This window comes from Lutra lutra, chromosome 11, assembly GCF_902655055.1.
Source record: "Lutra lutra chromosome 11, mLutLut1.2, whole genome shotgun sequence".
Taxonomy (NCBI): Eukaryota; Metazoa; Chordata; class Mammalia; order Carnivora; family Mustelidae; genus Lutra; species Lutra lutra.
This window is the reverse complement of record NC_062288.1, coordinates 11778795-11805383: the sequence shown is the minus strand read 5'-3', so window position 1 is coordinate 11805383 and position 26589 is coordinate 11778795. Positions and strand designations below refer to the sequence as shown.

The following is a 26589-nucleotide window of genomic DNA, read 5'->3' as shown; positions in this document are numbered from 1 at the left end:
GGCTAATGAGGTCACTGGTGGGACCACCTGGGAAGGCAGAGGTTGTACAGCACAACTGAAAACCTGCTGTAGATCTGGCTGCTTCTCAAATATGTTAAACAGAATGACCGTATGGCCTAGCAATTCCATTCCTAGAAATATACCCCAAAGAAGTGGAAAGAGCATTGAAACAAAACTTATCCATGAATGCCCATAACACCACAATAGCTAGCAGATAGAAACAATCCAAGGGGGGCGCCTGGGTGGCTCAGTGGGTTAAAGCCTCTGCCTTCAGCTCAGGTCATGATCCCGGGGTCCTGGGATCGAGCCCCACATCGGGCTCTCTGCTCCGCAGGGAGCCTGCTTCCTCCTCTCTCTCTCTCTGCCTGCCTCTCTGCCTGCTTGTGATCTCTGTCTGTCAAATAAATAAATAAAATCTTAAAAAAAAAAAAAAAAAAGAAACAATCCAAAGGCCCATCAACAGATGCAAGGACAAACCCAGTGTAGCAGAGTCATAGATGGAACACTATTCAGCCATAAAAAAGGAATGAGGCACTGACACATGCTACAACACGGATGAATCCTGAAAATAGCCAGAAACAGAACGTCATATATTTTGGATTCTAATTCTATGAAATGTTCAGAATAGACAAGCAGTCCAAAGAGACAGAAAGCAGCTGAGTGGTTTTCATGGGCTGTGGAGGAGAAAGGAAGGAAAGTGACCATTTTTAGTGGGTTCAGCTTCCTTTCGGAGTCATGAAAATGTCAAGGAAATACATCGTGGTGATGGTTGCACAAACTGTGAATGTTCTAAATGGTGATTAATTTAATGACCATTAAAATCGTCAACATGAGTATGCCTGGTCTCACCACTTCTATTCCTATAGTACTGGAAGTCTGAGCCACAGCAATTAGGCAAGAAAAAGGAATGAAAGACATCCAATTGAAAGCAGTACAACCGTCTCTGTTTGCAGATTACATGATCTTAAGTATAGAAAACACTAAAGACACCACACCAAAAAACTGAGAATAAATACATGAATTCTGTAACGTTTCAGAAGACAAAATCAACGTGCACAAATCTGTTGTGTTTCTATACATGACCAATGAACTATCTGAAAAAGATATCAAGAAAGAAATCCCACTTACAACAGCAGCAGAAATAATGAAATTTCTAGGAATAAATTTAACCAAGGAGACTAAAGACATGTACACTGAAAATGACAGGATATTAATGAAATAAATTAAAGAAGGTATGAATAAAGGAGAGACAGTCCATGTTCTTGGATTGGAAGACTCAGTATTGCTACAACATCCACAGTATCCAAAGTGATCTGCAGATTCAATATACTCCCTATCCACATTCCAGCGGCCTTTTACATAAAAATAGAAAAAATTAACTCAACATGGATCAAAGACCTGAAACCATAAAACTCCTCAAGGTAAACATACAGAAAAGGCTCCTTGACATTGACCTTGGCAATGATTGTTTTGGAGTTGACACCAAAAGCACAGGCAACAAAAGCAAAAATAAACACGCGGGACTCATCAATCTAAAAGCCTCTCTCACACAGCAAAAGAAAAATAATCAGCAAGATGAAAAGGCAGACTATGAATGGGAGAAAATATTTGCAAACCACATATCTGATAAGGGGTTAATATCCAAAATAAATAAGGAACTCATATAACTCAACTGGGGAAAAAAAAAACAAAAACAAATAACGCAATTATTGAAAAGTAGCCAGAGGATCTAAACAGACATTTTTTCAAAGAAGGCATACAAATGGTCAGCAGGTCCATAACAAGGGGCTTCACATCACTATTCTCTGGGTGACGCAAATCCAAGCCACAAATGGGATACCATCTCACACCTGTTAGGATCTCTTACAAAGAAGACAAGAGATAACACATGTTGGCAAAAATATGGAAAAAAGGGAACCCTTGTGCCCTGTTGGTGGGAATGTAAATTGGTTCAGTCACTATGGAAAACAGTATGGAGGTTCCTCACATTAGAGACAGAACTCCCATTGGATCCAGCAACCCTTCCTCAGTGTACACATCTGAAGGGAATGAAACCAGTATCTTGAGGATGTATCTGCATTTCCGTGATCATTACAATATTATTCATAATAGTCAAGACATGGAAGCAACCTGGGGTCTGACAACAGACAAGTGGATAAGGAAAACATGGTGTGTGTAATTAACTGATCCTTGAGCAACACAGTAGTTAAGAGTCCTGACACCCAGCATACTTGAAGGTCCATGTGTAACCTCTGACTCCCCAAAACTTAACTACCAACAGCTCACTATTGACCAGAAGCCTCACCAATAACGTAAACAGTCCATTAACATATATTTTGTATGTTATATATATTATATACTGATTCTTATATGAAAGTAAGCTAGAGGAAAGAAAATGTTAGGAATATCATAAGGAAGAGAAAATACAGTCACAGTATTTATTGAAAAAATCCAAATATCAGTGCACCTGTGAAGTTCAAATCTGTGTTGTTCAAGGGCCAGCTCCGTGTTTGTGACAACATGAGGAGACCATGAAGGGATCATGCTAAGTGAAATTAGACAAAAGAGGGCAAATACAGTAAGTGAAATCCAAGAATAGGAAAAGAAAAGTCAAACTCATGGAAACAGAAACTAGAATGGTGGTTGCCAGGGGCTGGGGCGGGGGGAAATGAGGAGATGCTATTGAAAGGGTACAAACTTTCATTGATAAGATGAATCAGTTTGGAGGATCTGTGTATAGCACAGTGACCACAGTTAAGAATACTGGATTGCGTACTTGAAATTTGCCAAAAGAATAGATCTGAAGAGTCCTTGCCACATACCTGAGAAAAGATAACTGTGAGGTAATGGATATGTTAATGAACTTGGTGTTAATCATTAACTTCGTGTTCTACCAAGTCATCACTTTGCATGCTTAGAAAATAAACAATTTCATTCATCAGTTATATCTCAATAAAGCTGGGGGAAAAAAAAGAAATTGATCAAAAGGTAAATTTCATGTTATGTGCATTCCACCACAGTTTTGGTTTTATGTTTTTTGTTTTTAAGTTGAAAAACCAACCAACAAACATAAACCGGGCTGTAGCTCAGTGAGGAAACCAGCGGGACCCCTAACCAGGACCACTGGCCGCCCTTTCATTCTCCCTCTGGCTGGAGCTTTCCTGCCTCCTAACACAAAGAAGAAACCTCAGGAGCTCAAGTGTCAGCGTAATATAAATTACGGCGAGGGATAAAACAGAAACAACGTGATACACTCCTGAGGATCTAAAAGAGGAATGTCTACCATTGTTTGTGATTATGGATCACATCACAATCTAATAGCAATTTTTATTTAATCAATAATTTCCATGCTGAACAGACAGCCCTGTTACAGAGAATCGACAGGCAGGTACTGATAGCGCCAAGCCTTGTTATTAATCTTTCCTCCACCGGCTTATCAGCCAAACTACTGTAAAAGGCATCTCCAAGATGGATTTTAGAAGCCACCTTTCTCCTCTGGCCCCTTTTCTTTTCCGCTCCCCCATTACATATCACACAGCGTCGACTCTACATTTATTTGGGTAACCTGGGGCTCGAGTGGCGTAAAAAGGCAGTTCGCATTAAGCAATTTCACAAATCAGTGGGACCTCGACCATCGCTCAGGGTTGGCCATTATAGGCTAATAAATCATACTTTCCCTTTGAGTTGTCAATCGCCAAAAAGCTTTGTACAAACGTTGGCATCTCTAATTCCGTAAAGGCTTTTCATCTCAAAATAAGATGCTCTAGACTGATAACAAGAATAATCCCCTCTTGATCAAGAAAAAAAAAAAAAAATCTGCATTTTAGCAATTAAAGCTCCTGCCAGAAGCCAAATGGCTCAGTACCGAGACTCCAGCAAAGTTTATCTCCACGGAACATAAGGAGAGTACAGTGAGGGTTGGGTTGTGTTCGCTGTAGGACTGCTTTATCTTGTCCCAGGAGCTGCGCCATCACTCACCGCAGCAGGACAGGAGGAGAGGAAGGTGTGAGAACTTCCACCACCTCCTAGAAAAGCCCCTGGGGAGACCTGCGCCTCCTGGACCGGGGCTCTCCTGCCTGTCCTGCAAACAGCGCTCGGCTGAACCTCCAAGGCGAACATCCCAAGAAACACACGGTGTAAGAAGGTGACGTGGAGAGAAAAGGTGAGACAGAATTGGGCCAGGCACCTAAAGCAGGGCCCTCCCCAGCGCCATCCGGGCTGGGAGAGGGGAAACTGACAGATGATGGCAACTTTGTTGTCCTAATGATTAGGAAGACATTTTCGGAACCTCAGACTAGGAGGCACACCAAAAACCAAAACAAGGAAAAAAGACAAATGTTAATAATTGCAATAAAACTGTGACTAAGTGGGCCCTAAAAACGTGAGTAACACTGTGGCCGACATCTTCTGTAAGTCATCAGAGATCATTCTCCAATGACCTTGACCGGTCGGTTTTATAGAGACAGCAGAGTCTTGGGGCCCTTAGGGAATGAGCCTGGGGCCATGCACACAAGATACAGGGTTCCACAGGCAAAACCACCCTCCAGGTGCTCAGCTGGCCGCCCGGAAGCTGCTGACTGCTCTCCGAAGGGCATCCATGACATCCACACCAGCTGCAAAAATGGTCAGTGTCAAACATCTCCAAACCGTCCTCCCAAGTTTTAAGATCTAACCGAACATAATTTCTACTGCAGAGTCTCACTTCTGGCCCTGCCCCATTCGGGACATTGCTGGGACGCTGCTGGGGCTCTGCACAGCTCAGCTCTGATCTTCCTAGGGCTCACACAAGGCTCATGCCTTCCTGGCCTTGGAAACACATGATTCTCCTCCCTCCACCTGGACCAGAAGTCAGTTTCCCAGCACACTAGGTAGATCCCATGAAACCATCATGCGGGGCTTTAATCTCACTTCCTGTGGCCCCCTGCCTTCCGGGAGCTTTGGTTCCACATCAGTCACTACTGACCACTCTTCAGCCCCCAAAGCACAGAATGAATCATCCTGTAATTATATTTCTAACCCCACAGAGTGCCAAAAATCCCAGCCTTTTATTTAGCTACTATCATAGATAAAATTCTCCTATAACTTCTGTTTCCATTAACTTCTTCCTGCTGTTTTTTTCCACATGAAAACCCTGACACCTCCCTGCAATGGTCTTTCTCTATTCAAATCGATCTGTTTTTTTTCAAAACCATGTCCAAAACCACCAGAGTTTTCTCTGGTGACTTCTGCAAATTTATTTTACAGGTTTTCCTGCTGTTCTGCTTGTATGTGTCTGGTCCTCCCAATGGCCTTGCCCATATGTTCCCCTTACTCTCAGACATAAAAGATGTATGTGTCTGGTCTTGTTCCCTTCTCTGACTCTGGCCCTGACCCCAACCCCGACCCCAACTCTGGAAGTCTGACAAGGAGGCTTTTTCCTTTTAACACTATGCCTGCAATTTGGGCCTTGGCCACCAGGTGGTGCTGATGAGTCGTACCGGTAAAACCACTGGCCCACACAGGTGAGCACGTGCAGCTGAATCTATGACATACATACTTTTAAAAAATTTCCATGAAAAGCCTTTATATTCTTCTAAAATTTTTTGACTAAAAGTCTCCTTAATCTATCCTTTAATTAGGTTGATTAGGACTGTGTCTCCTCATTGGGACTCCTTATAGAGGAATATATGTATGTATATATGATCTCATTCTATCCCTACCAAAAAAATAAAAAATAAAACTAAAAAATTAAAAACCCTCTCCACCTTACAGAGGAGAAACTGAGGACCAAAGCTGCAGACTGACTTATTCAGAGTCAGAAATAGTTCTTGGAAGATGTAGGAATCAAAGATATATTCCCTACCCTTCATTCACTGATTAATGCTAGTTTTACTGGTAATTGGCTGGGCTGGGGAAGGGGTGGCTTATATTTAAGGACTTGGCCTCTCTTATAAGGATATGCCACTTATAGCTCTCTTGCCAACGTTAATTGTTCTAGAAATGAAAAAAAAAATAATCTATGGCAGTATTTAGCTAATCCCAGGAAATCCTAAACGTCCCTGAGTTTTCAAGAGTCCTTGCATTAGAAAATTGCTTTCTGTTTCTGGAGTTCTGTTTTCTGTCAAAGCAGGAGCCTGATCTCCATGCCTGCCATGATCTCAGAAGCTGGAAGTCTGAGTGACTTCCCTTGGTCTGCAAAAAGAAAAAAGCAGTGATGGAATTTTTCACCAAGACAAAGCACTTGGCTGGGAATAGTCCTTGCTGAGAGGTATTGAGTGCCTAACCTAACAAATGTGACTTTAAAATTAAGCTCTACCAAGTTGTACACACGTATTCACACACACGCACGCGCGCGCACACACACACACACATAGGCACCCATATACATTAAATACCCTTTTGTTAGAGACTAACAAGTTCACCTTTTCCTTATAATTTGAAAATTCTACAGCACATTTAAGGAGAAAATTTATCTTTCATCCCAAGGACACGTTTGTTACTGTTTTCCACACTGCATGAGGAAGGAAAGATTTGGGACAGAACAGGGGGCAATTCTGCCCCCCAGAGGACATTTGGCAATGTCGGGAGAAATTTCTCCTTGTTACAATGGGGGCCGATCCCTCCGGGAACCTAGCGGGCAGAGTTCAGCAATGCTGTTAACTGTCCGATAACAACACAAAGGGTGGCAAGCGTGACACAGAATTCTCTGCCTCAGTGGGTCCAGGGGGGTTTTGGGTGCTCACCAAGGAGAACTTTCAGAAGGACATCAAGACAAGAGAGCACCAGACAGCGTGAGGCTCTTAATCTCGACACTACGTAAGCGAGAATGAGGAGAGAGCCAGAGCATAAAGAACAGAACTGGAGAAACCCCCCCCCCCAGTCCTTTCCCTTAGGGGTTCACAGACAAGGGGCCCTATTAACATCTTTATGCAATTATTAATTTCATGGTGACAGGCCAACATTGCCTGAACACGAACCTAAATCAGGTTCTTCGAGGCAAAGTGCATTAATTTAGCAGCTGGCAAATGTCTTCGCACTTTTAGACAAAGAACCACTAACATTTTCTTGAGTATAATTTTTAACGAACTCCCCCAGCTGTTTGGGGAAGTAAATACTATTATTATCCTTATTTCAGAGAGAAGGATGTGACGTGTCTCGGGTAGAGAGCAGCCGGCTCTGAACCCAGGTCTGTCCGCTTCGGAACGGACTGTGCTGTCGCAGGAGAACAGCGGCAAGCCCGAGTAGTCTCTGGGATCAGGTGCTATTGATTCTTCCAAAGTCACGATCACCATCATCACCATCATCATTATCATCCTCAAGCCTCCAAAGTCAACCCCCCTGCTTTGCTTTGACCTTAACTCTTCCCACCTATTTCCCAGAGGCCTTTCCCAACACTCCTCATGCACTTCTCCCCTCTTCTAAACCTTCAGTATCTCAACCACACAGTTCCGGCTTCATTATGCCCGGCTCATATGTCATTCACTCTATGCTTTTATGTTTCCTTGTCTCCCCCTTCCCCTGAGAATGACCCATCCGGGAGGGTCAGGGCTAAGCTGGCCTTGGCAGTGAGCCCACCACGAACCTGGCGCAGTGGGCAGCACGAAGGCGGCTCCCGGCTGTCTCCAGGGAGGGGCTGAGTGAATGTCTGATCTGCTGCTGTCCGCTCGTCATACTCCCGAGGCACAGGAAGACACACTGTGCTGACAAGATCTACAGGCAAGGGTGTCCCCACGAGGTACGCAGCCCGACCTGAAGTGACTGTCATTCCTTCTTGTATAAGTGGGCCTGCTGAGAACATTCCAGGAGATCTGACCCAAAGCAGCCTTCAGAATCAGTTCCGAGGTAGATCCTCTCCAAGTGGCAGAAAGAGTTACTAGGCTAATGATTCCAATGAAGTATTCTGGGGAGATGCAACGCAACATTTCTGGGGTACCCCGTGGCAGAACAAGTTTAAGAAAGTAACGAACACATTATCCTGTAAAGTGACATCTCACTCGAAATATTGATTTCTTACTCTTTGTTCAAGGGGTAAGAACCCTCAGTAAAGGGGAAATTTTTATAATTCCATAATTACTCAAGTAATTAATACGCCACCTCCTTGAAGTATTAAATACGATTATTCTGGAGGGCACTTAATCTACAGGGTGCATTGTTAGGGGAAAGATGGCATGTGACTACGTGACTGCCTTCCCCCAAACCCCACCTGGGGGCAGCCATCCATAACGGACCTTGCATGCCCGCCCCTCCCCGTCCCTGGCTGCAAGGTGGGGGGTGGCACAGGTGGTGGCGGGGAGGCTCAGCACAGCACCCCACCAGCCAGTACATGGACACTTGAGAGGAAACCTGTTTGCCATCCCTATCCCGAGGACTATCTAATTCAAATCTTTCACTTGCTTTTGCTAAAACTGAGTTCCAAGGAGGTGAAATGGCTTGGCCAAGTCCCATCGATCAGACCTACACAGGGAAGAACGGCGTGCTGGCCTCAGTCAAGAGCAGGTTCAGCAACAATGAATATAAAATGAGCCTGAGAGCCCACAGGCAGAAACCACAGACCCATCAGTGCCACTCCCCTCCCCTCCCGGACTCAACCTTGCAAAAACAAATACATAAAACAAAGAGAGTTGAGGGGCTCTTCTCAACCCTCTGTCTGTTTCTCATTAAGCCTTCTGCATGCGATCTCCCCGTTTGGCCTTGGATGTTGGGGAGGGCATTTATTTTCACGGCTGTTTCACAGTATGATAAGTGAGAAAATAACGTTCTGGAGGGTCAGATGTTTCCAGGGAGGTCATCCCAAGGGTCAGGGCGGAGATGACGCTGCCACTCAGAATCCCACTGGCCCTGGGAGCCCACAGGGCCCTCCGCACCCCCCACTCAGGCTCTCTCCTTTCCCTACAGAAAGCATTTCTGCAGGTGCAATTCAGTCCCTAACTTTAAAAAGAACGTGACCCTTGAAGCGCAATTGTCAAAAGACGGCTTTGAAGTTTGTGCTCCTTAGCCTGCATTTTACATGCAACATTTCCAAATAATTAGAGTAACGAAATTAACTAGCAACTCCACGTAGGGAAAAGAAGATCAAAATCTCCATTCATCCGTTTTACGTTTTATGTGCACACAAAACTAATTTCTGCCTCATATCTGAGACCCCTATCGCATCTTACGCTCAATTTTCTTTTAGGTAAGGATATACAATGCAACTTCAGCAAAGGGATCAAAATTAAATGGAAAACATTTAAAATGCAAATTTAGGATCATGGTATTAATATGAAAATAATGTCTCCAACTCATCTTAACGTCCCCGCATTTTCGACGGATGCACGAATTCTTCCCAGATTCGATGTGCCTTCTTTACATCTCAATCTCCAGGGTATTACAAAGAAAGCCTTTCGTTTCCATGCTGCTTACGTCCAGAATTTGTTTTTGAACGGCAGCAAAGGTGATTATAACTGTATTCTTCTGATAAAGGCAACACCAGCATGCTTTAGAGATCAAAATTTACAGCCTATGAAAGCATTGAAAATCTAAGTAGGTGGTTAATCACGCTACAAAAAAGTGAATTTCTGACACCAGGCTTAAAAGATACGAATGGAGCACAGGGACTGAAATGCCAACCCAGTTGAGGTTGAGACTAATATAAACACAACTCAGGTTCTCTGCCCTTTTGGCCTCGCTAGCAGGAGACGCCACCCCCCACCTGCCTAGGGCTCTTTGCAGACTGTTAAAAAACATAATTGGACAATTTCCAGGCCTTAGGAAAGAATATTATATGTGCTACTTCTAAAACAGAAAGAGGGTTAAGTCACTGTAACAGAGGATCAAGGAGTACAGTGATCCAGCAAACAGGGGGATGTTAGGGATGGTGGGGATACGGGGTCCCAACAGTGACGTTTGCAAGCGCCACCAGCCACCAAGTGTTGGTGACCCACACGGTGGTGCACGGTCTTCATATCCATTCCTTCTCCTCTTCTGAAAAAGCCCCTCAGAAAACTCAATGGGACGTATCACAGCATTCAGAAACAACACGTGCAGGTTACATGCAGGTTTCTTGTAGGTTTCAGAGAACCTAGGATGGACTAACTTGGGCACCTGCTGTGCATTGTTCAGAGGAGTCCGACCCTCCCAGAGCCGAAGCTGGGACTGAGTTCTGGGACAGAGGGAATGCAAGCGGGAAATGGGTCTCAGGAAGGTTTGGAAGCCTCTCTCTTGCACACAAGAGGTCAGCCCAGAAGACGGAAGCTGAGTTTTTTGTATGCCCAAAAAAAAAAAAAACAAAAAAAAACAAAAGCCACAAGACCAGAAACACATTGAGAACCAATATTCTGCTACTTTCAGAAATAAACTGAAATGTAAGATTTGTGTCTTTTGTAACATACCGTGCACAACAGCAAAGACAGCAAAATGTTCCGTGCACAACAGCAAAAAAAAAAAAAAAAATAATAATAATAATAATTTGGAGCTGAAGGAGAAATGTGGACTTTCCACCTCATTTGGAGGTCTCAGACTACATACTTTCAGATGCCAAGGAAAGCGAAAGCGTTTGCATCTTGACAAATCAATAATCAGTTCAGTCTTAATCAAAGGTACTTTGAACTTATTTTCGTACGGGATCCCCTTCTTACTCTCTTGTTCCATTCTATTTTAACTGACACCAAGAAAGGGACCGAGTGTAACCAAAACCTGGTTAACAAAAGTGTAGATCTATCTTCTTAGCTTCCGGGCCTAGAAGTAAATTTATGACAAATTTAATACTAGCTTGAGAGTAACTAAGCCCAATTATAATTATCTTGCTGGGAAGAGAAATTAATTAAACGTCCCTGTGATAAAGACCCCACAGCAAACCCAGAACAAACACGCACCTGGCAGAGGACAGGCGCTTGAAATAAAGGAGAAGAGAAGGGAAAGGCAATGTTTAGCCCATCTGTTGGGACAGTAATGGGACAAGGTAATCTTTTCAAGAGAACACGGAGCGCATTACGCTGGAAATGAGACTACCTGGCGGGCAGAGCCCGCCGAGTCCCTAATTCTCCTCTTCAACTGTGTGATTTGCTAATGTGAAACATATGTCCCCCCCCTTTTGCACCAAGTTCAAATGACTCTGGAATTCCAACCGTGCGGCTCAGCGACTGAACCAGAACAAGGGGAGAACTTGTCAGGATTTAAGAGCTTTCAGCAAAGCCCTTCAATCGCAGCCAGCACCCTATTCCACGGAAGGATATCAATTATAGATAGTGACTTGCTTTAGCAGGCGGTCGGGCCTGTCAGACACTAGATAGACAACCATGAAGAATCATGAATCTTTCTATTAACTGGAAGAGGGGGAAAAAGAATGGGTCATGGCTATAAATAAGGCAGAGCTTCAGAATGGTTTAACACCTTGCCTCTTGGTCGCATGTAGCATGAAAATCCAACTAATTCACTAAATGTCGCCTCTCCGAGGACAACCATGGGAAGGGAAACAGTTAAGACTTCCCTCTGTCCTAAAAAAAAAAAAAGTGGGGTTTGCCACTGGTACTTTTTTTCCCCGTGGATGGAAAATAATTAGGTGGATGTGGAGCTAGTCTTTCGATCGACAAAGAGTGAAGTGTCCGTGCTCTCCCAGCCACTGCCGATGCCACCAGCTACGCCCATGAGGAGGAAGGGACTTAAATGTCATGCATGCCAAGTAAAATCTACTTAAACGCACAAATCTGGAATCTCTGCATTCCAGGTAACGAGCAAAAAGGTGGAAAACAAGTGATACGAACGAGTGTTTTTATGGAGGTTGTTGCAAGGTATAACTTCAACCCACTTCATGTACATAATTTATCCCAGACTAAAATTAATATCATGAGGGTAATACCTTGGATTTTCTCCTAATCCTGCCATGAATTCCTTCTAGCTGGTTTGGAATCAAAAATTTCCACCGTATGTGGATTCATTCTAATATTTTATGGTAAGACACACACCACGGTGGTCATTTAGGTCGATAGTTTAAGCAGATTTACCTCAAAACTGCTCAGATCTCTCTACTAAAACAGAGGCATCTCGCCACTGAGATTCAATACACCTTCTAGAGTCACTCTCTCTTAAAAGCTTTCGCGTTAAGTAGGCAGCAGGAAGGTTAAAAATGCTTCCTCAAACCTGGTCTCTAATGAGGAACAAGATTCCTTTGAAATACAGACTCCGAATAAGCTCCCTCACCCGGGGAACTATAATTACAGCCCTCCCTGGAAACTACAATGACTTATCCTCAGAAAAGGCACCACAAGACGGTGTCACCTCTCAGGAGGACATTTTCAAAAGCAAGCAGCTCTGGTAACGTCTCGCTCACGACGGCAGTTCCCATGCAGACGATTCCCCTCACGAAGGTGGTTGTTCCCTCCTCCTATCACTAAGGGTACTCTCGGCACAGTTCACTCTTCGGGAATATCTGTCTATCCTAAAAGAAAAATTCCGAACTTTTTCTTTCTGTCTTTGGTAGGACCGTGTCTGTGGTTTCCATTAAAAGTCAGCAAGAAGAAAGGGCCATTAAGTAAGGCTTGGCTTAAAAATAACTCTCGCATCAAATGAGAAAGAAAGAATCGAATTAGGTTCATGGAAAAATCTGGAAATATACCTTAATTAAAAACATTTGACTTTTCCAGGTTTCTTGCTGTGCTGAGAAATCTATAATCCTTCCTACACAATTACAAGGAGACATGATTAAAAAAGAAATGGGGGGTGGCGGGGAGACCCTGCTGATGTCATGTTAACGTCTTGCAACATTCTGTACCTAACAGATTGTGAATGCTGGCAAAACCATCTATTTAACACTTTGCCGTGATGGTGATGTGTGGACATATCCCAGAGGAGGAGCCAAGTTGTAGATGACACTGTGGTCGATGAAAGATGGGGGATGTATCCAGAATTGTAGAATTTTTGTGTTTCAGTGGAAAAGGGTTATCAAGAAATATGGATCCTCTAAAATTAGAAGTTACTAGAAAAGAAGAGTGCACGGGGCAAGTGTGTGCAGTGTGCGTGTGTGGGGTGGGTGGCAGGGCATCCCAAGCAAGGCTGCTCTCTCAGATCTTCCGTCACAGTAAAAGCAGAAGAACCGGCCACACGTAGCAGAACATCCATAATGCCTCGATGAGACCCTGTGTTTGTTCACAGGAGTGCGTGAGCCTATGCCTGTCCCATCTCGATGATCGAGAGCCCCTTCCATCTCAGTTACTCCCAGTCCCATTGGCTAGGGAGACTCCTCTGGCGTGAAAGAGAGTGCCAAATCAAATGGAGCATTGGCAAAGGAAATATGCCTCATAAGGTACGTGCACATGGGCGTGCGGAGCGCACTGTATAATTGGAAATAAAACCCATGGGGGCAACACTTCTGGACCTGGTATAGTGAGATGAGGTGTGGATGTGGGCCTGACCATGCTGCAGACATGCCACTGAGCACATTTTAAAACACACATCAGGGCGCCTGGGTGGCTCAGTGGGTTAAGCCACTGCCTTCGGCTCAGGTCATGATCTCAGGGTCCTGGGATCAAGTCCCACATCGGGCTCTCTGCTCAGCAGGGAGCCTGCTTCCCTCTCTCTCTCTGCCTGCCTCTCTGTCTACCTGTGATCTCTGTCTGTCAAATAAATAAATAAAATCTTTAAAAAAAAAAAAACACACATCACTTTTTCCACGGAACTACTCGCCCCGCAAGTGTTGGCCTTCAGTCAAGACATTGCGCTAATGGTTTCCCCAAGCATCTACCTACTAATTGCTGCATAAAATAGTGGGAGGTTCCTTGGACCTTGGGGGTTTGGAAGGAGCAGGCAGAACCGAGAAAAGGAATTCCCCACCTCTACACTTTTTTCTACCGTGGCTGGGTCTAGGAGAGGAGAATCAAACTTGGTTAAAAGGTTAATAATAATTCATGTCCAGCTTACTATTACTCAATAACCATCAAAGACGCTAACTCAAAATAGTGTTTTCTGGCTTACAGGATCAGAGTCATTACGCTCTCTATTGAAGACTTTATTGAATTTTACACTAAGCTTTAGCTGACTGAACAGGTCAAGCACCGTGGCTCAGAGTTTTCTTTATTCTCAGAAAGTCATAAAGCCCTCTTCGGTTTGCAACGCTGCTAGCTAAGAAACCTGACTCAGCGCAGGGTCAGGGCAGCTGACCCCGCAGGAAAGGTCACATAGTTGTAAAGCCCACTTCCTGCGTCCCCCCACTTACGTGTACCAGCTGCTCCTGGGTGTCAAACTCCCGCGTGCAGCCTTCCCAGTGGCAGTTGGTCTCATAGATGACTTCAGGCTCCTGTTTGCTTTCGTCTTTGTCCCCTTCCTCCTTCACCAAGGTTGTTCCTTCTGGCTGTTCCTGGGGGTGTGTTGGGGGTGGGGAAGCAGAGGGGGAGGGGCGGGGGGGGAGGAGAGAGGGAAAAAAAGATGAGACACAGTGGAAGGGCAGATAAGAGAAAGGAAAAAAAAAGAAAGAAAAGAAAAGAAAGGAAACCCTGATTGCACCGGTTTTCTTCCTGAGGCAATTTTTCAGGAAAAATAAAATAGAGCCCAGGTTTATCAGCTGCATTTTATGAACAGAAGTCAAACATATGGAATCATTTGTGTGCATGTTTTTCAAGGTTGTTAATGCGGGATTAAAAACAACAGTCCTGGGGCTCCTGGGTGGCTCAGGAGGTTAAAGCATTGGCCTTCGGCTCAGGTCTTGATCCCAGGGTCCTGGGATCGAGCCCCCACATCGGGCTCTCTGCTCAGCCGGGAGCCTGCTTCCCCCTCTCTCACTGCCTGCCTCTCTGCCTACTTGTGATCTCTGTCTGTCAAATAAATAAGATCTTTAAAAAAAACAAAACACAACAGTCCCAACTGTAATGATGATAAGAAGTTGAGGCCCAAACGTTGCCCCCGAATGCTAGAGGAAAAAAAAAAAGAAATGGAAACGTCATCCCGTAAGGGAGGCAATTAAATTAGGTCATGCCGTCTTTACCCAAAAGACTGGCCTTTTTCCTCTTTTGGTTAGATTCTTTTTAGTGTGTTAGTTTGTTGATTCTCCTATTTTGGAATCAGGGCAATGGTTTACTAGTAATTCTAATCCTGCTTTCCCTGCCACTGGAGCTGTGACAGACACTCTCTGGGTTTCAGAGGGATCCTGTCTTCCTGGTTCAAGCTCTGATCTCCGAGGATACGGGTTGTTGCCCTAGACCCACAGCATCTGAGCTTAGCAGCTGAGTCTCTTCTATTCTCCGAAGCAGCTTCACGGCAAAGAAAATGCAAACAATTTCCAGAATTTGGGATCTCATGTGGGGCAGCATGACAAAAACTGCCCATGAGCATTTACATGTAACCAGCAAGGTTGTTGGCTGGCAAAATTCAAGGAGAAGGACGGATTTCAGAACCTACGACATCCATTCACTCCATCCTCAAAGCTTTCCTCCCTCGAAAGGAAATGTGGGTGGAGGTCGTCTGAGTTTGGGGCTAGAGCAGCCCGGATGTAGAAAGGTCCAAATTCTGTGGATGTCCAGACTCCAGTGCAGCCCCTACTTCCAGGGATTAATATTCACTGACCTCCTTCCTGTGTCAGGCTCGGGGACCTTAGGAGAAGGTATTCTAGGCATAATAAACACATTTTAAAATAGAAGCTCAGAGGGTCTAAATGCCTAATAGCAGAGCCCAGATTGGACTTTCTAAACTTGTCCTGTGTCAAGGACCAGAATCTAATAGGCCTTAAATTGGGTAAGTTGTGCCTTGATCCCTCCCTCTGTTCTCCAAGCCCTCCTGGCAAGTGGGTAAAGGCAAAATAGGAACAAAAAAGAACCCGGCCAGTGTAAGGAGCATCGTCAACCACGCCCAGCTCGGGCTTATAGCCAGGAGCTGGTATTTCGGGGCAGGAGCTGGTATTTCGGGGCCCGAGACCAGGGCTTGGGACTGAAGCTTGGTCCCGTCAGTGATTGGTAACAAATTAATCCAACTGCTTATACCACAAGCTACAGTTTATCCGACCTGAGAATCTGAGTTAGAGAATCTGGTGGAGTCAGACTGCATCACTGGCCTCCTGTCAAGCGCATGGGTCAAGGCCAAGGCCCAGCACACAGAGGATATGGACATGCTCTGAGAGACCCTGGCCTGGACGGAGCCACAGGCTGGCAGCAGGGCCCCCCCAGTGCTCACCTGCTGGCCCCGCGGCCCCGGGCTGGGGAGGTCTTCGTCGGGCTTGATCTTGGACCGCTTGTTGTGCATCAGGTCCCCTGTGCTACTCACCGCAGACTCGCTGGTCGGCTTGTTCTGCGGGTCACATTTGCGGGGACAGAGACAGTAATTAGGTTTCGATCAAGGAGCGGAACCAAGCTAAAACATGCTGTAGACAAGCTGGCCGATGTGGCATTGGAACAAGCGCTTGGTAAGTCTCCAGTCCCACAAGAGCAGAGCCCAAGAAACATGTCTGAGGCCAGAAAACATATCTATAAGGGTTTCCCCTCGGGAGGAGAAACTCCCTGTGGCTTTCAGGGACCCCTGGGGGACTCCTTTGGTGAAGCATCTGCTTTCAGCTTGGGTCATGATCCTGGAGTCGTGGGATCGAGCCCCACGTTGGGCTCCTTGCCCAGCGGGGAGCCTGCTTCTCCCTCTCCCTCTGCCTGCCGTTCCCCCTCTGCTTGTGCTTTCTCTCTCTCGCTCTGTGTGTGTCAAATAAATACATAAAACCTTAAAAGTACATAAATTAATTCCCTGTGGCTTTTAAATCCTAGAAGACTGGAGCAGGGGGTTTGGGTTTTCATGAGCTCCAATCGTGCGCTTAGAAGAACAGAGTCGAGAGGTGGGCAGGAAACCAAAAGAAACAGCTGGCGACGTTCTTAGAGGATTCAGACTCTTTCAGTGGGATTATCGAGGAGGTAAGAGCAGAGGGCACGGAGTGGTTTGGTTCTTCCCGTGAAGTTATCACAGGATCCGAAGTGCCTGTAAGGAGTCGAGTGCGACCCCCTCATGCGGCGTATGGACCTGAGCAGGGTTGCAGACCCTCATCCAGCAGCCCGCTGTCCCACAGGGGAAGAAACGACTCTGGGGCAGGAAGCCCGCACACACATGCCGCACTCCTCAAAACCTGAAGCCTACCGCCCTGGGTTCGGAAGACCACGAGAATGCGGGGGCAGCCGCCTGTCCTGGGGTAGGCAGGGCCCTCCTCTGCAGTTGCCAGAGGACGACGATCAGCTCCTTGGGCTGTGTCTCTCACCTGTGAGGACTCCGATGGGCCCGAGCTGACCTGGACGGGGTTCAGGACCGTGGGGATCCCAGGGATGGGCCTCTGCGTTGGAAACGTCGGGGCAGGGTGGATGAGAGGAGGGCTGTGTCCGAAGGCTGAGCCCAAGCTCTGCTGACGGCTTAGGATCTGCTGATGCATGTGGAGAGACACGGGAGCAGAAGGGTAGGTGAAGCTCAGGGCCGGGCTGTAGGAGGAGAAAAAGAGCAGACGGCGCTCATTCACACGGAACGCACACATCCCGGCAGCACACCGCATCTGCGTCTTTGCACCCGGAGCTGCCCTCCCAAATGACATCAGGTCTGCCTGTGCAGGCCAGAAGGCAAAAACGGTTACTGACGGACATCGTGCACACTTCCGAGAGAGACACGCCTGCGGGAGCAGACACACGTGTGCCCGTGCCCAGACACACAGACCTGAAATGAGGCTCGGCACGACGGGAACAAAAGGCTCAATAACAGCTATTTATTGCAATAACAAACTTTATATAAAAAAGAGAATGGGCGACTACATGCTTTATAGTACTTTTATTGGCTCTCAGCGCCGTACGTCCCTGTGCACGGAGCAATCCCTTTAATCTCGGCTCACGCTGCGTGCTTTCATATGTCTCCAGATCTTATTACAAGAGGAAAGAAAATCAATTGGTTAAATGTGTTTTGAACACCATGCTTGTCATATCACTCATTTGTTTGTAAAGATGGAAAGCTTGGTTCATCCAGAATGCCACCTAAAGAATTTCCATCAGTGCCGTCTGGTTACGGAAGCTGATGGATTAACCTCTCCTGGCTCCAATCGGTGATCAATGGGCTCCGGTGGAGGAATATTCCAATGGGAGAGCTCGACTCCCTCTCCCAGCTAAATGGCATTAAATGTCTACGCAAGCCCATTATACATGCTAATGCCCGTCACCGCTCCATTATGCCTCACCCCGTCCAGCCTACAGCGAGTTGCGAGGAAGCCACGCTATTACCTACAGATTTCTCGATGCGTACACGGTGCCAAATGGTTCTTTGTGCCGGCATGGTTTAGGAATCAAATCCTCTTAAAAGAATGAAGTGTTCTCGAGGAAATCTGCCCATGGCTTAAAAATGCCTGAAAAACTATAATTGCATTCACAAACGTTTCCTTCTTAAAAATAATCAGTGGGAAAAAAAATAAAAAATATGCATTTCCTCCGTCCTGCTGTGTAATACCCAGAAAGAATCGGAGTTTCTCGTAATGTCAAAGGTAGAATTCATGCAAATTTCCAATCTGGTGGGTTAATTACTGCTGTTGGTAAGCGCATTAACTGAGAATATAATAATTACAATACCAAAATTCAAACCATTTCAACAACTTTAAGTAATAATTCCGAAGATATACTCTGTTCATTAACGTGACTCCACATTTTGCCTATTTGACGACAATCCATGAAAGGCTGCTTCAATGGGATTACATTACTATTATTCCTACAGAGAAACTTGCGTTACAATAGCTCGCCCATTTAACACTGAATATCATTAAGATTACCCTCAGAGAATTTCCCCCAGCTTGGAGGAACTCTCCTTTCATTCCGCATTGTCACTCCATAATAAAGGCGAGCAGGAGTGTGCTGAAAACAGTCATTGTTCATGGCAAGTTAGGGAGAAATCAGTAATAATATTCCGGTTCTGCAGTGCGATAGTTTCTGCCCCTGTTTCCGAAAGCAACCGTGAATGATTACGGCAAGACTCCGCTAAGGTAGCTGCGTGGATGACTGATAGGGCATTAATCAAAAGATGCATATCTGCCCCAGAATTTGTTCACAAGCTTTCTTCTAATAGCTGATTTCATGTTCACTGAGCTCTATGCCAGTTTGTCCAATTTATTTTTCAGTGTACAAGCCATTCATCAAAAAAAAAAAAAAAAAAAAAAACACCCCACAATGATTTAACACCCCACCCCTTTCCTTTTGGTGAATGGATATGACTAAGTACAACTACCTTATTCTACTCATTAAAACAGGCAAAAGCCCAAAGACCCCACTGCACATATATGTGCAACGGGACAGTCTGCGGGAGCCTCCAGACACATTCGCGGAGTTTCCTGAGGCCACACGATGGGGCAGGCGTGGAAGGGGGCCCTTCTAATGCCGGAGGGTGCAACGTTTGGGGGCTCAAAGAGTCAGGACCTGATTAAGGCTCGGGGCCACTAAAGAAAACATTTCAGAAGGCGGAACATGCCCTCAGTGGTGTCTAGGAGCGATTTATAGATGTTCCTGGGCAGGCAGGATGGGTCCATTTTTACTTTTCAAGGTGTCAGAAGGAAGGAGAGCCATGCTGGGTTTCGTGCTGCAGGCCCTGCTTCAGGTACACTCGGGCTGACCTCAGCAGACATCGGGAAAGGCAGGGACAGTTTTCGACACATTTTGGGAACGTCCCATCCCCCTCTTGTGGCTGTTTTCTTGCAGGTAAAAAGCAGGTGCCAGGAATAAACCTTCTCCGAAATCCATGTCCAGTCTTAGCTTCCAGGGGACACGATGAGCACTGGCGGAGCCTCCCAGAGTGTAGGCAGCTGGCCACAGGAAGGCTCTCTCCGCCGCGTGGGAAGGGCAGGTGGTGGCGGGCTCCTGCGGTGACAGGTGGGGTCCCCACCCGCAGAGCCCATGCCGTGGGAAGCTGCCTGCTCCTCCCGGTCACAGAGCCTCTTTAGGACTCGATGACACACGTCGCTCTCGGCTCTGTCACAGCATCAGCAAGGACGTTCTCAGGAGAGTGTGGAGGAGGACAGAGGGTTTGGAAGGAAGAAGCCAAGGATGGGCAACGTCCCAGCACCACGTGCAGATGTCAGTGACGACAGAAAGAAGGACTGGGGCATTCCCACAGGTGCGGAGTCGGGGATCAGCCACCACCCCTGCTCTCTGACAGTAAGTGGCCTTAGCAAGCTCCACCTCAGGGCCCCACACTGCGGGGATGGGGGGTGTTAGTTGGGGGGAAGCAGGAGAGTCCCCCGGGCCACAGGTACTGCCCGCATCCTTCCCGAGCTGAGCATGGTCACATCCTTTCTATCAGCTGGGTCTTGGCTAAGTGTCACCTCCTGGGACGGCGAGGCTTCTGAGACCCTGCCCCATCCAAAGGAGCCCCCCTGCACGGCAGGTCCGATCACGTTCTCCTGTTGGACCCTTCTGTTCCCCAGCCATACCCGCGCTCTCTGAGGTCACAGTCTGTCTCCCTCTAGACCCTGAAGTCCCAACGGTGTGAACCCACTGATGCCTGGCACACTGCCCAGCACACAGGAGGCCCTCGATACGGAGTCCTGAGCGACCGAGTCTCTTTTCAGCGTACTACAGTGTCCATTTACTGCTGCAACTGAGAGGCTGAAAAGGACACATGCTTCCTCTCTCGCTGGCTCGTGAAACCAGTATTGCATTTTTGTGGAGTCTCCCGCAGCTTCTAGAGGCCGGCCGACCCGTCCTCTGCTGGTGGTTCCATATCGGCTGACCTTCTTCCCTGGCTCTGACTCTGGTCCCCCACCTTCCTCTTATAAGGATGCTTTTAATTACATCAGGGCCACCCAAATAATCCCAGATAATCTCATCTCAAACTCCTTCATATAATCCCAGCTACAAAATTCCTTCTGCCTTTTAAGGTAACGGCCCGTTCATTTCTGGGGTTAAGACGTGAATGTCCTTGGGGGCTGATCACACACAGAAGAGTCAATTCAAAGAAAAACGTGTCTTCCTCTGAAAACTACAATTTGACAATGCATCTGTAAAACAGTCTAAACAAAGCCAGATTCATGTCTTTCTAGACAACTTTAGCAGCTAAATAGTCTTTGCCGATTACAGAGGTCAGAATTAAAAAGAAAAAATAAATCCTAACCTTTAGAAATGCTGACAAGAATGATTCCATAATTTCCTAGAAATTATTGATATTGTTGAGGATTTTTATAAATCTCCTGTGTCCTCTAAAGGAGGACATGGTCTAATTTAAAACTCGGTCTACCTGAGCTTTATTACCTCAAACTTTTTAATATTTCTGCTCACCCTATTCTTTCCTGTGGATCCCAAGAAGAAAGCTTAATTTTATCATCTGATTTCTGCATTCTCTTCACTCAATATTTAACATAGTAAATATAACTTTTTTAAAAAACCATTTTTTAAAGTTTTCACTTCTTTTCCAAATGATTACAGGAAAGATGGGGTAACTTAAAACACATAAACATTTATGAACATGTGACTTAAAATGATTTATCTATATGTAATCGATGAGACGAGGAGAAACCGTGTCAGGTGGCCCCCATCTTCCCAAGCGAGGCATTAACTAGGCCACAGTTCTCCCCAAGCAACAGGCTGAAAGGAAGTCTTACAACGGTGAGGAAAAAGAAGAGCTCAAGTCACCATGTTGGAGGATTCTCGCAGGGCAGTCACCATGGGACGTGCCCTCTAAGTGTCCCACCCCAGACACAGTTTGCAGCGGTCATCAGAGAACCTTCTAGAAACTAGTGATCCTTGCAAAACACTCCGAGAAGCACTCTTCTAGGACAACAGTTATCAAGCCAGAAGAAATTAATTTCAATATTAAATTGGCCTTTATTTTTCTCAAGAGCAGAAAAGGAGAAAGGTGTGGGTTTTAGGTGCTTGACTCTAGCGTGGAGAACGTCCTCGGCCACCCAATATAATTTCTACCCATTAGAACAGATTCGCAGTTATAGATTTTTTTGCTTTATAAAATACCTTAAAGGAGCTTTCCTGTGTTTGTGGTGACTCGGGGACAGAGTTCTGAGCACACTGACATAAAATTACTCACAGTCCGTTCCCCCTTTATGTTCGGCTCTGAGCTAACAGTGATCAATAAAGTGTTGTCTGAGTGGGAACAAGTTCATCTATTTTCCAAAATGAAAACTCCCTGGATGCCTGGGCAGCTCAGTGGGTTAAGCCTCTGCCTTCGGCTCAGGTCATGATCCCAGGGTCCTGGGATCGAGCCCCACATCGGGCTCTCTGCTCAGCGGGGAGCCTGCTTTCCTTCCTCTCTCTCTGCCTGCCTCTCTGCCTACTTGTGATCTCTGTCTGTCAAATAAATAAATAAAATCTTAAAAAAAAAATAAAATGAAAACTCCCAAAGTCTGAAACTTTGAAAAAGTTTTGATATATTTATCCTCTATCAAAAATCAGAGGTATAGTTTTATCGATACTCTTTTTGCAAAGTATGACCAAGTTTTGCAAATGGGGTCTTGTCTCTTCAAGGGCAGTAAACAGCACAGTCACACCTCACCCATCAGGAAGTCTCCTATCTGGGAATCTCAGCAACTACCCCCAATCCAGGTAACATTTGGAGTGCAATTAGAAAGAAAATGTTAAGCGAAATAAACGTCATAAAATGCACACACAAAATCATGCATCAATTCAGTAAGTTTTAACCAAGTACTTTTTATGTGTCCCATTTATAGTCCCAGAGCATAAAATATTCTTTGCAACTAGACAGTTAGATATTATAATCAATCATGGAACTTTGACGTTCATAATCATTTTTCACTTTCACCACATTGTGTTCTCACACCAAGGAAGTAACGTGAGCCAACGTTTGTACAGAAACCTTGTGATCAATCCATGTGTTTCTATTTAATTTCTAGAATGACCTGTAAGTGGGGACACTGAAAGTCCATACTGCAGAAAATCACTCCCTGAACATTCACCACCTGCTGCTGGTGTGAAGGGTAACAGACACACGGTGCCTCTGCCTTCTTAGGAAATGTCCTGTTTTAAATATAAGGTCAATGCTAACTATGTACAAGCACGTGTTTTTCAATTGCTCAGGGTGCTGTATTTTGCTCAGATGTGAATTTTGGAAACATCCTTTAAAAGGAATGCATGTTGGGGCCCTTGGGTGGCTCAGTCATTAAGCGTCTGCCTTTGGCTCCGGTCATGATCCCAGCGCCCTGGGATCGAGCCAGTGTTGGGCTCCCTGCTCAGTGAGGAGCCTGCTTCCCCCTCTCCCTTTGCCTGCCTCTCTGCCTATGTGGGATCTCTCTTTGAAGCAGCCCACTGGGCCTCCCTGAGCATCAGTCCCTTGGACCTGAAAACAATTCAGCCTTGCTGGGAGCTTGGAAGGCTTCCTGCTGTTCCCGGAGCAGGGGCCGAGGGCTGTGCCTAACCGGGCCCCTGCCTGCCTTTCCTGTTTACTGCCCTGTGGCCCCTGGATTCCTGACACTCCCTCAACACCCAAGCTCTTCCCATCCCATGGTTTCATCTGGTCCACTCATTCATTCATACCTGATTGGAGCCTTTTCCCCTTCAGGAGTTCATTGAGGGTAGGGGTCCTGCCTCTCATCCATGCCGGTAGCCCCCACGCCCAGCGCGGTGACTAACACAGAGTTGAACATGCAGCTGAATATGGGAGGGGATGAATGAGTAACTGATTAAATGAAATGCTCTCTAAAACCAATGACCACATATGAGAGACAATAAAAACTACCTTTCTCAGTATTAATCACTTTGGCTGCTGCTGGGGGAGAAGAAGTTTGTCTCCACTTTCAGAAGATGTCATCAGGGTTTCGGGACGCTGGTCATCGGGCACTGTGTTCACCTACATTCTGTTCTTTGCTGTGTCCCACCCAGCCTATAAAGGGTATCAACAGACCCAGAGTCAACCTGCTCTGGAGACCGAGCTGGTTCCTCTCCTGCCTTGGGAAATGGCAACAGACATCTACTTCCTCCAGGGCCCTGGGGCTGGGGCCATGGCCACTACAGGACACAGAACACAGGACACAGCCCGCTGTCCCGACACCGGTCATAGTCTGTTGTGGTGCTGGCTGCAGACACCTGTCCCACTGTGGCACCCGACTCCCACTTTCATCAAGATGCCTGTCCTGGCCACACCAGACCGGAGACCACTGAGGACACAAGCTCATCTTCGTTTTAGCCATAAACTCAAAGTAAGAACACTGTAACTGGTGGGTTGGAAACGAGTGGGTTACTCATTTCTTCATTCCGTTTACCTTTGGCAGGAGACTACAGGAAGAGGAAGGTCACCCCAAGCCCTCTTTGTGACAGTGGTGTAATTTCTAGGGGAAGGTATTAGCAGAGGCAAAGGTATTTCTACTATATTGCCATTATATTTACAAAACCTATGTGGAGTGGAGGTTACAGGTTGTTATTTGATAAACGTGAGTCATCTAGGCTTAGATGGGAGTCTTCAGGGGGATGGACAAGTTAAAACTGCTTGAGACAGCTTAGATTTTTTTTTTTTTTTTAATTTATTTGACAGAGAGAGAGCACAAGCAGGCAGAGAGGCAGGCAGAGAGAGAGGAGGAAGCAGGCTCCCTGCTGAGCAGAGAGCCTGATGCGGGGCTCGATCCCAGGACCCTGAGATCATGACCTGAGCCAAAGGCAGCGGCTTAACCCACTGAGCCACCCAGGCGCCCCTGCTTGAGACAGCTTAATTGTTCACAACAACCTTTCCAAGTGCATGGGGTTTTCAGAATGGTCATTTCAGTTATGATATAAAAGGGTAGGATTTATGATGTAGACGTGGACTACAGGGTTGAAAAGTGATACATAAATGAGTGCGCTAAGGGGCTTTTGTGAATAAATATTTGCTTTCTACAGTATTTTTAGAGCAGTCTGAATTATTAGCTAAATACATAAAAGTAAGAACCATACCCAAGGATAGACATTTGCTTTTTAGCCCCTCATTTTGTATCCATCTCTCCATCTCTCTATAGCTCTCAACCTATGGACATGTAATCTACTCTTCATACAGTCTGAAAATCAGAATTATTCATCTGACACGTAGAAAGTTCCTTTAATAAAACGGCTGATGAGAATTCTGATTACTCATTTAAGAGCTCTTTCAGGGGCGCCGGGGTGACTCAGTCAGTTAAGCGTCTGACTCTGGATTTGGGCAGGAGAGGAATCAGCTCAGGGTCGTGAGATCAAGCCCCACATCGGGCTCTGCACGGAGTGCAAGGTCTCTCTCTTTCCCTCTCTCTCTGCCCCTGCCCCCCTAAAAAAAGCGCTCCTTCATTTCTTCACTCAAGAAACAACCTCTGAGTGGTGTCAAGGTGAGAAGGCACAGGTGTTTTGGGGGGGGTGGCTGTATGCGGCCATGAACAAGGCCTGCGGCCCTCTGGTAGTCGCACTCTAGCAGAGGGAAACAAACAGCAGACTCTTAGATGAGCCAGTCAACGCAGACATTTCAAACAGAGGCAAATGCGACTACCAGCCTCTCGGAGGGTAACATCTGAACTAGAATGCTGTGCGAAGGAGATCACCACTACGGCATTTTTTTCAGAAGACGGAATGCTTGACTTCAAACGGAACACCATCTTGGCAACTCAACCAACAGTGTTACACTGCATGCCTCTACCAGCTGTAAGTCAGGCCCCAGAAAATGGCACCAAAGTCAAACACATCTGGGGTCCATTGCAAAGCAGGGCATTGGAAGATTGGCAGACGACCTTCTCCAACTTCCTCCTGCAAAGACCCACCATGTGGCTGAGTAAAACAAGGGCAACAGAACGTTCTTCCAAATCTCTGTGACACAAAAACAAGGAGCGTGCCTCTTGCCCCAACCCTTTGGCTGGTCCACAGCCCGGACTGCACGCACCCTCAGTCCACACTCACTCCTGTGCCTTTCCCTCCCAAGAAAGTTAGCTACCCTTTGTGCCTTTGCTCACACTTCCACCCTTTCCCTGCCTCCCACTGGTCCTACCACTTTGACTGATGATTCCTTAAGTCGGTTTTTAGTTACAAATCTGAACTAAGAACGGGGCAAGCAAAGCACTACAGGACAGGCAAATGTTGCTGATGATAATTATTCTAGTCATCATGTTATACACCAAGCAGATGTCATTCTGGGCTATCTGCATTACTTATGTGCATTCAAAGTTACCTCCAGTCCTAACACACACCAGGTGAATATTGGAGAGTGAGAGGTCAGGCTGCCAGAGAGAAGAGAGAATGGAAAGGACCCAAAGGAAGAACAGGAGTGCACAGTGGCTGGGCCCATGACTAGTGTTGGATGCAAACCTCTTCTTCCAGCTCTAATGAGAATGGCAGGGTCTATGGGAGTTCCTTGGAGGCAGGGGAAAATGATCAACCCCAGTCAGGATCCAGTACTAGGTCACCTGGGTGGAGGTGAGCAGATCAAGAAGGCCGGAGAAGATGAAACACACCAGTAACAAAACCCTCACCTACTCAAAGCAAGGCTGATTCCTTTTAAGGCAAGGAATCACCCACGGTTTGCAAAACTCCAGTTCAAAAAGATCACTAGGAACTGAACTCTTAATTTATGGGAGGAAAAACTTAGGGGAAGGGATAACCAAAGTCGACAAGCAGGGTTCCCTAATTAATGAACTAGGACATGATCTAATTCGATGCTTGAAACAACCATTTGGTAACTAGCACAGCACGAAACAGTAAGTGATTAGCTGAT

The 26589-nt window shown here is 46.1% G+C and overlaps 1 protein-coding gene across 4 annotated transcripts in view; it reads right to left on the bottom strand.

Annotated features, from left to right (window-relative positions):
• Positions 1-26589, bottom strand: part of GLI3 (GLI family zinc finger 3) — a 265100-nt gene that overhangs the window by 49413 nt on the left and 189098 nt on the right. For all 4 annotated transcript variants that reach the window (XM_047694927.1, XM_047694928.1, XM_047694930.1 and 1 more), the window contains 3 exons: positions 17171-17384; positions 16114-16227; positions 14168-14308 (listed from right to left, as the gene is read on the bottom strand). In XM_047694927.1, the coding sequence (XP_047550883.1) occupies positions 14168-14308; positions 16114-16227; positions 17171-17384 (469 nt within the window). The remainder of the gene's footprint in view (positions 1-14167; positions 14309-16113; positions 16228-17170; positions 17385-26589) is intronic.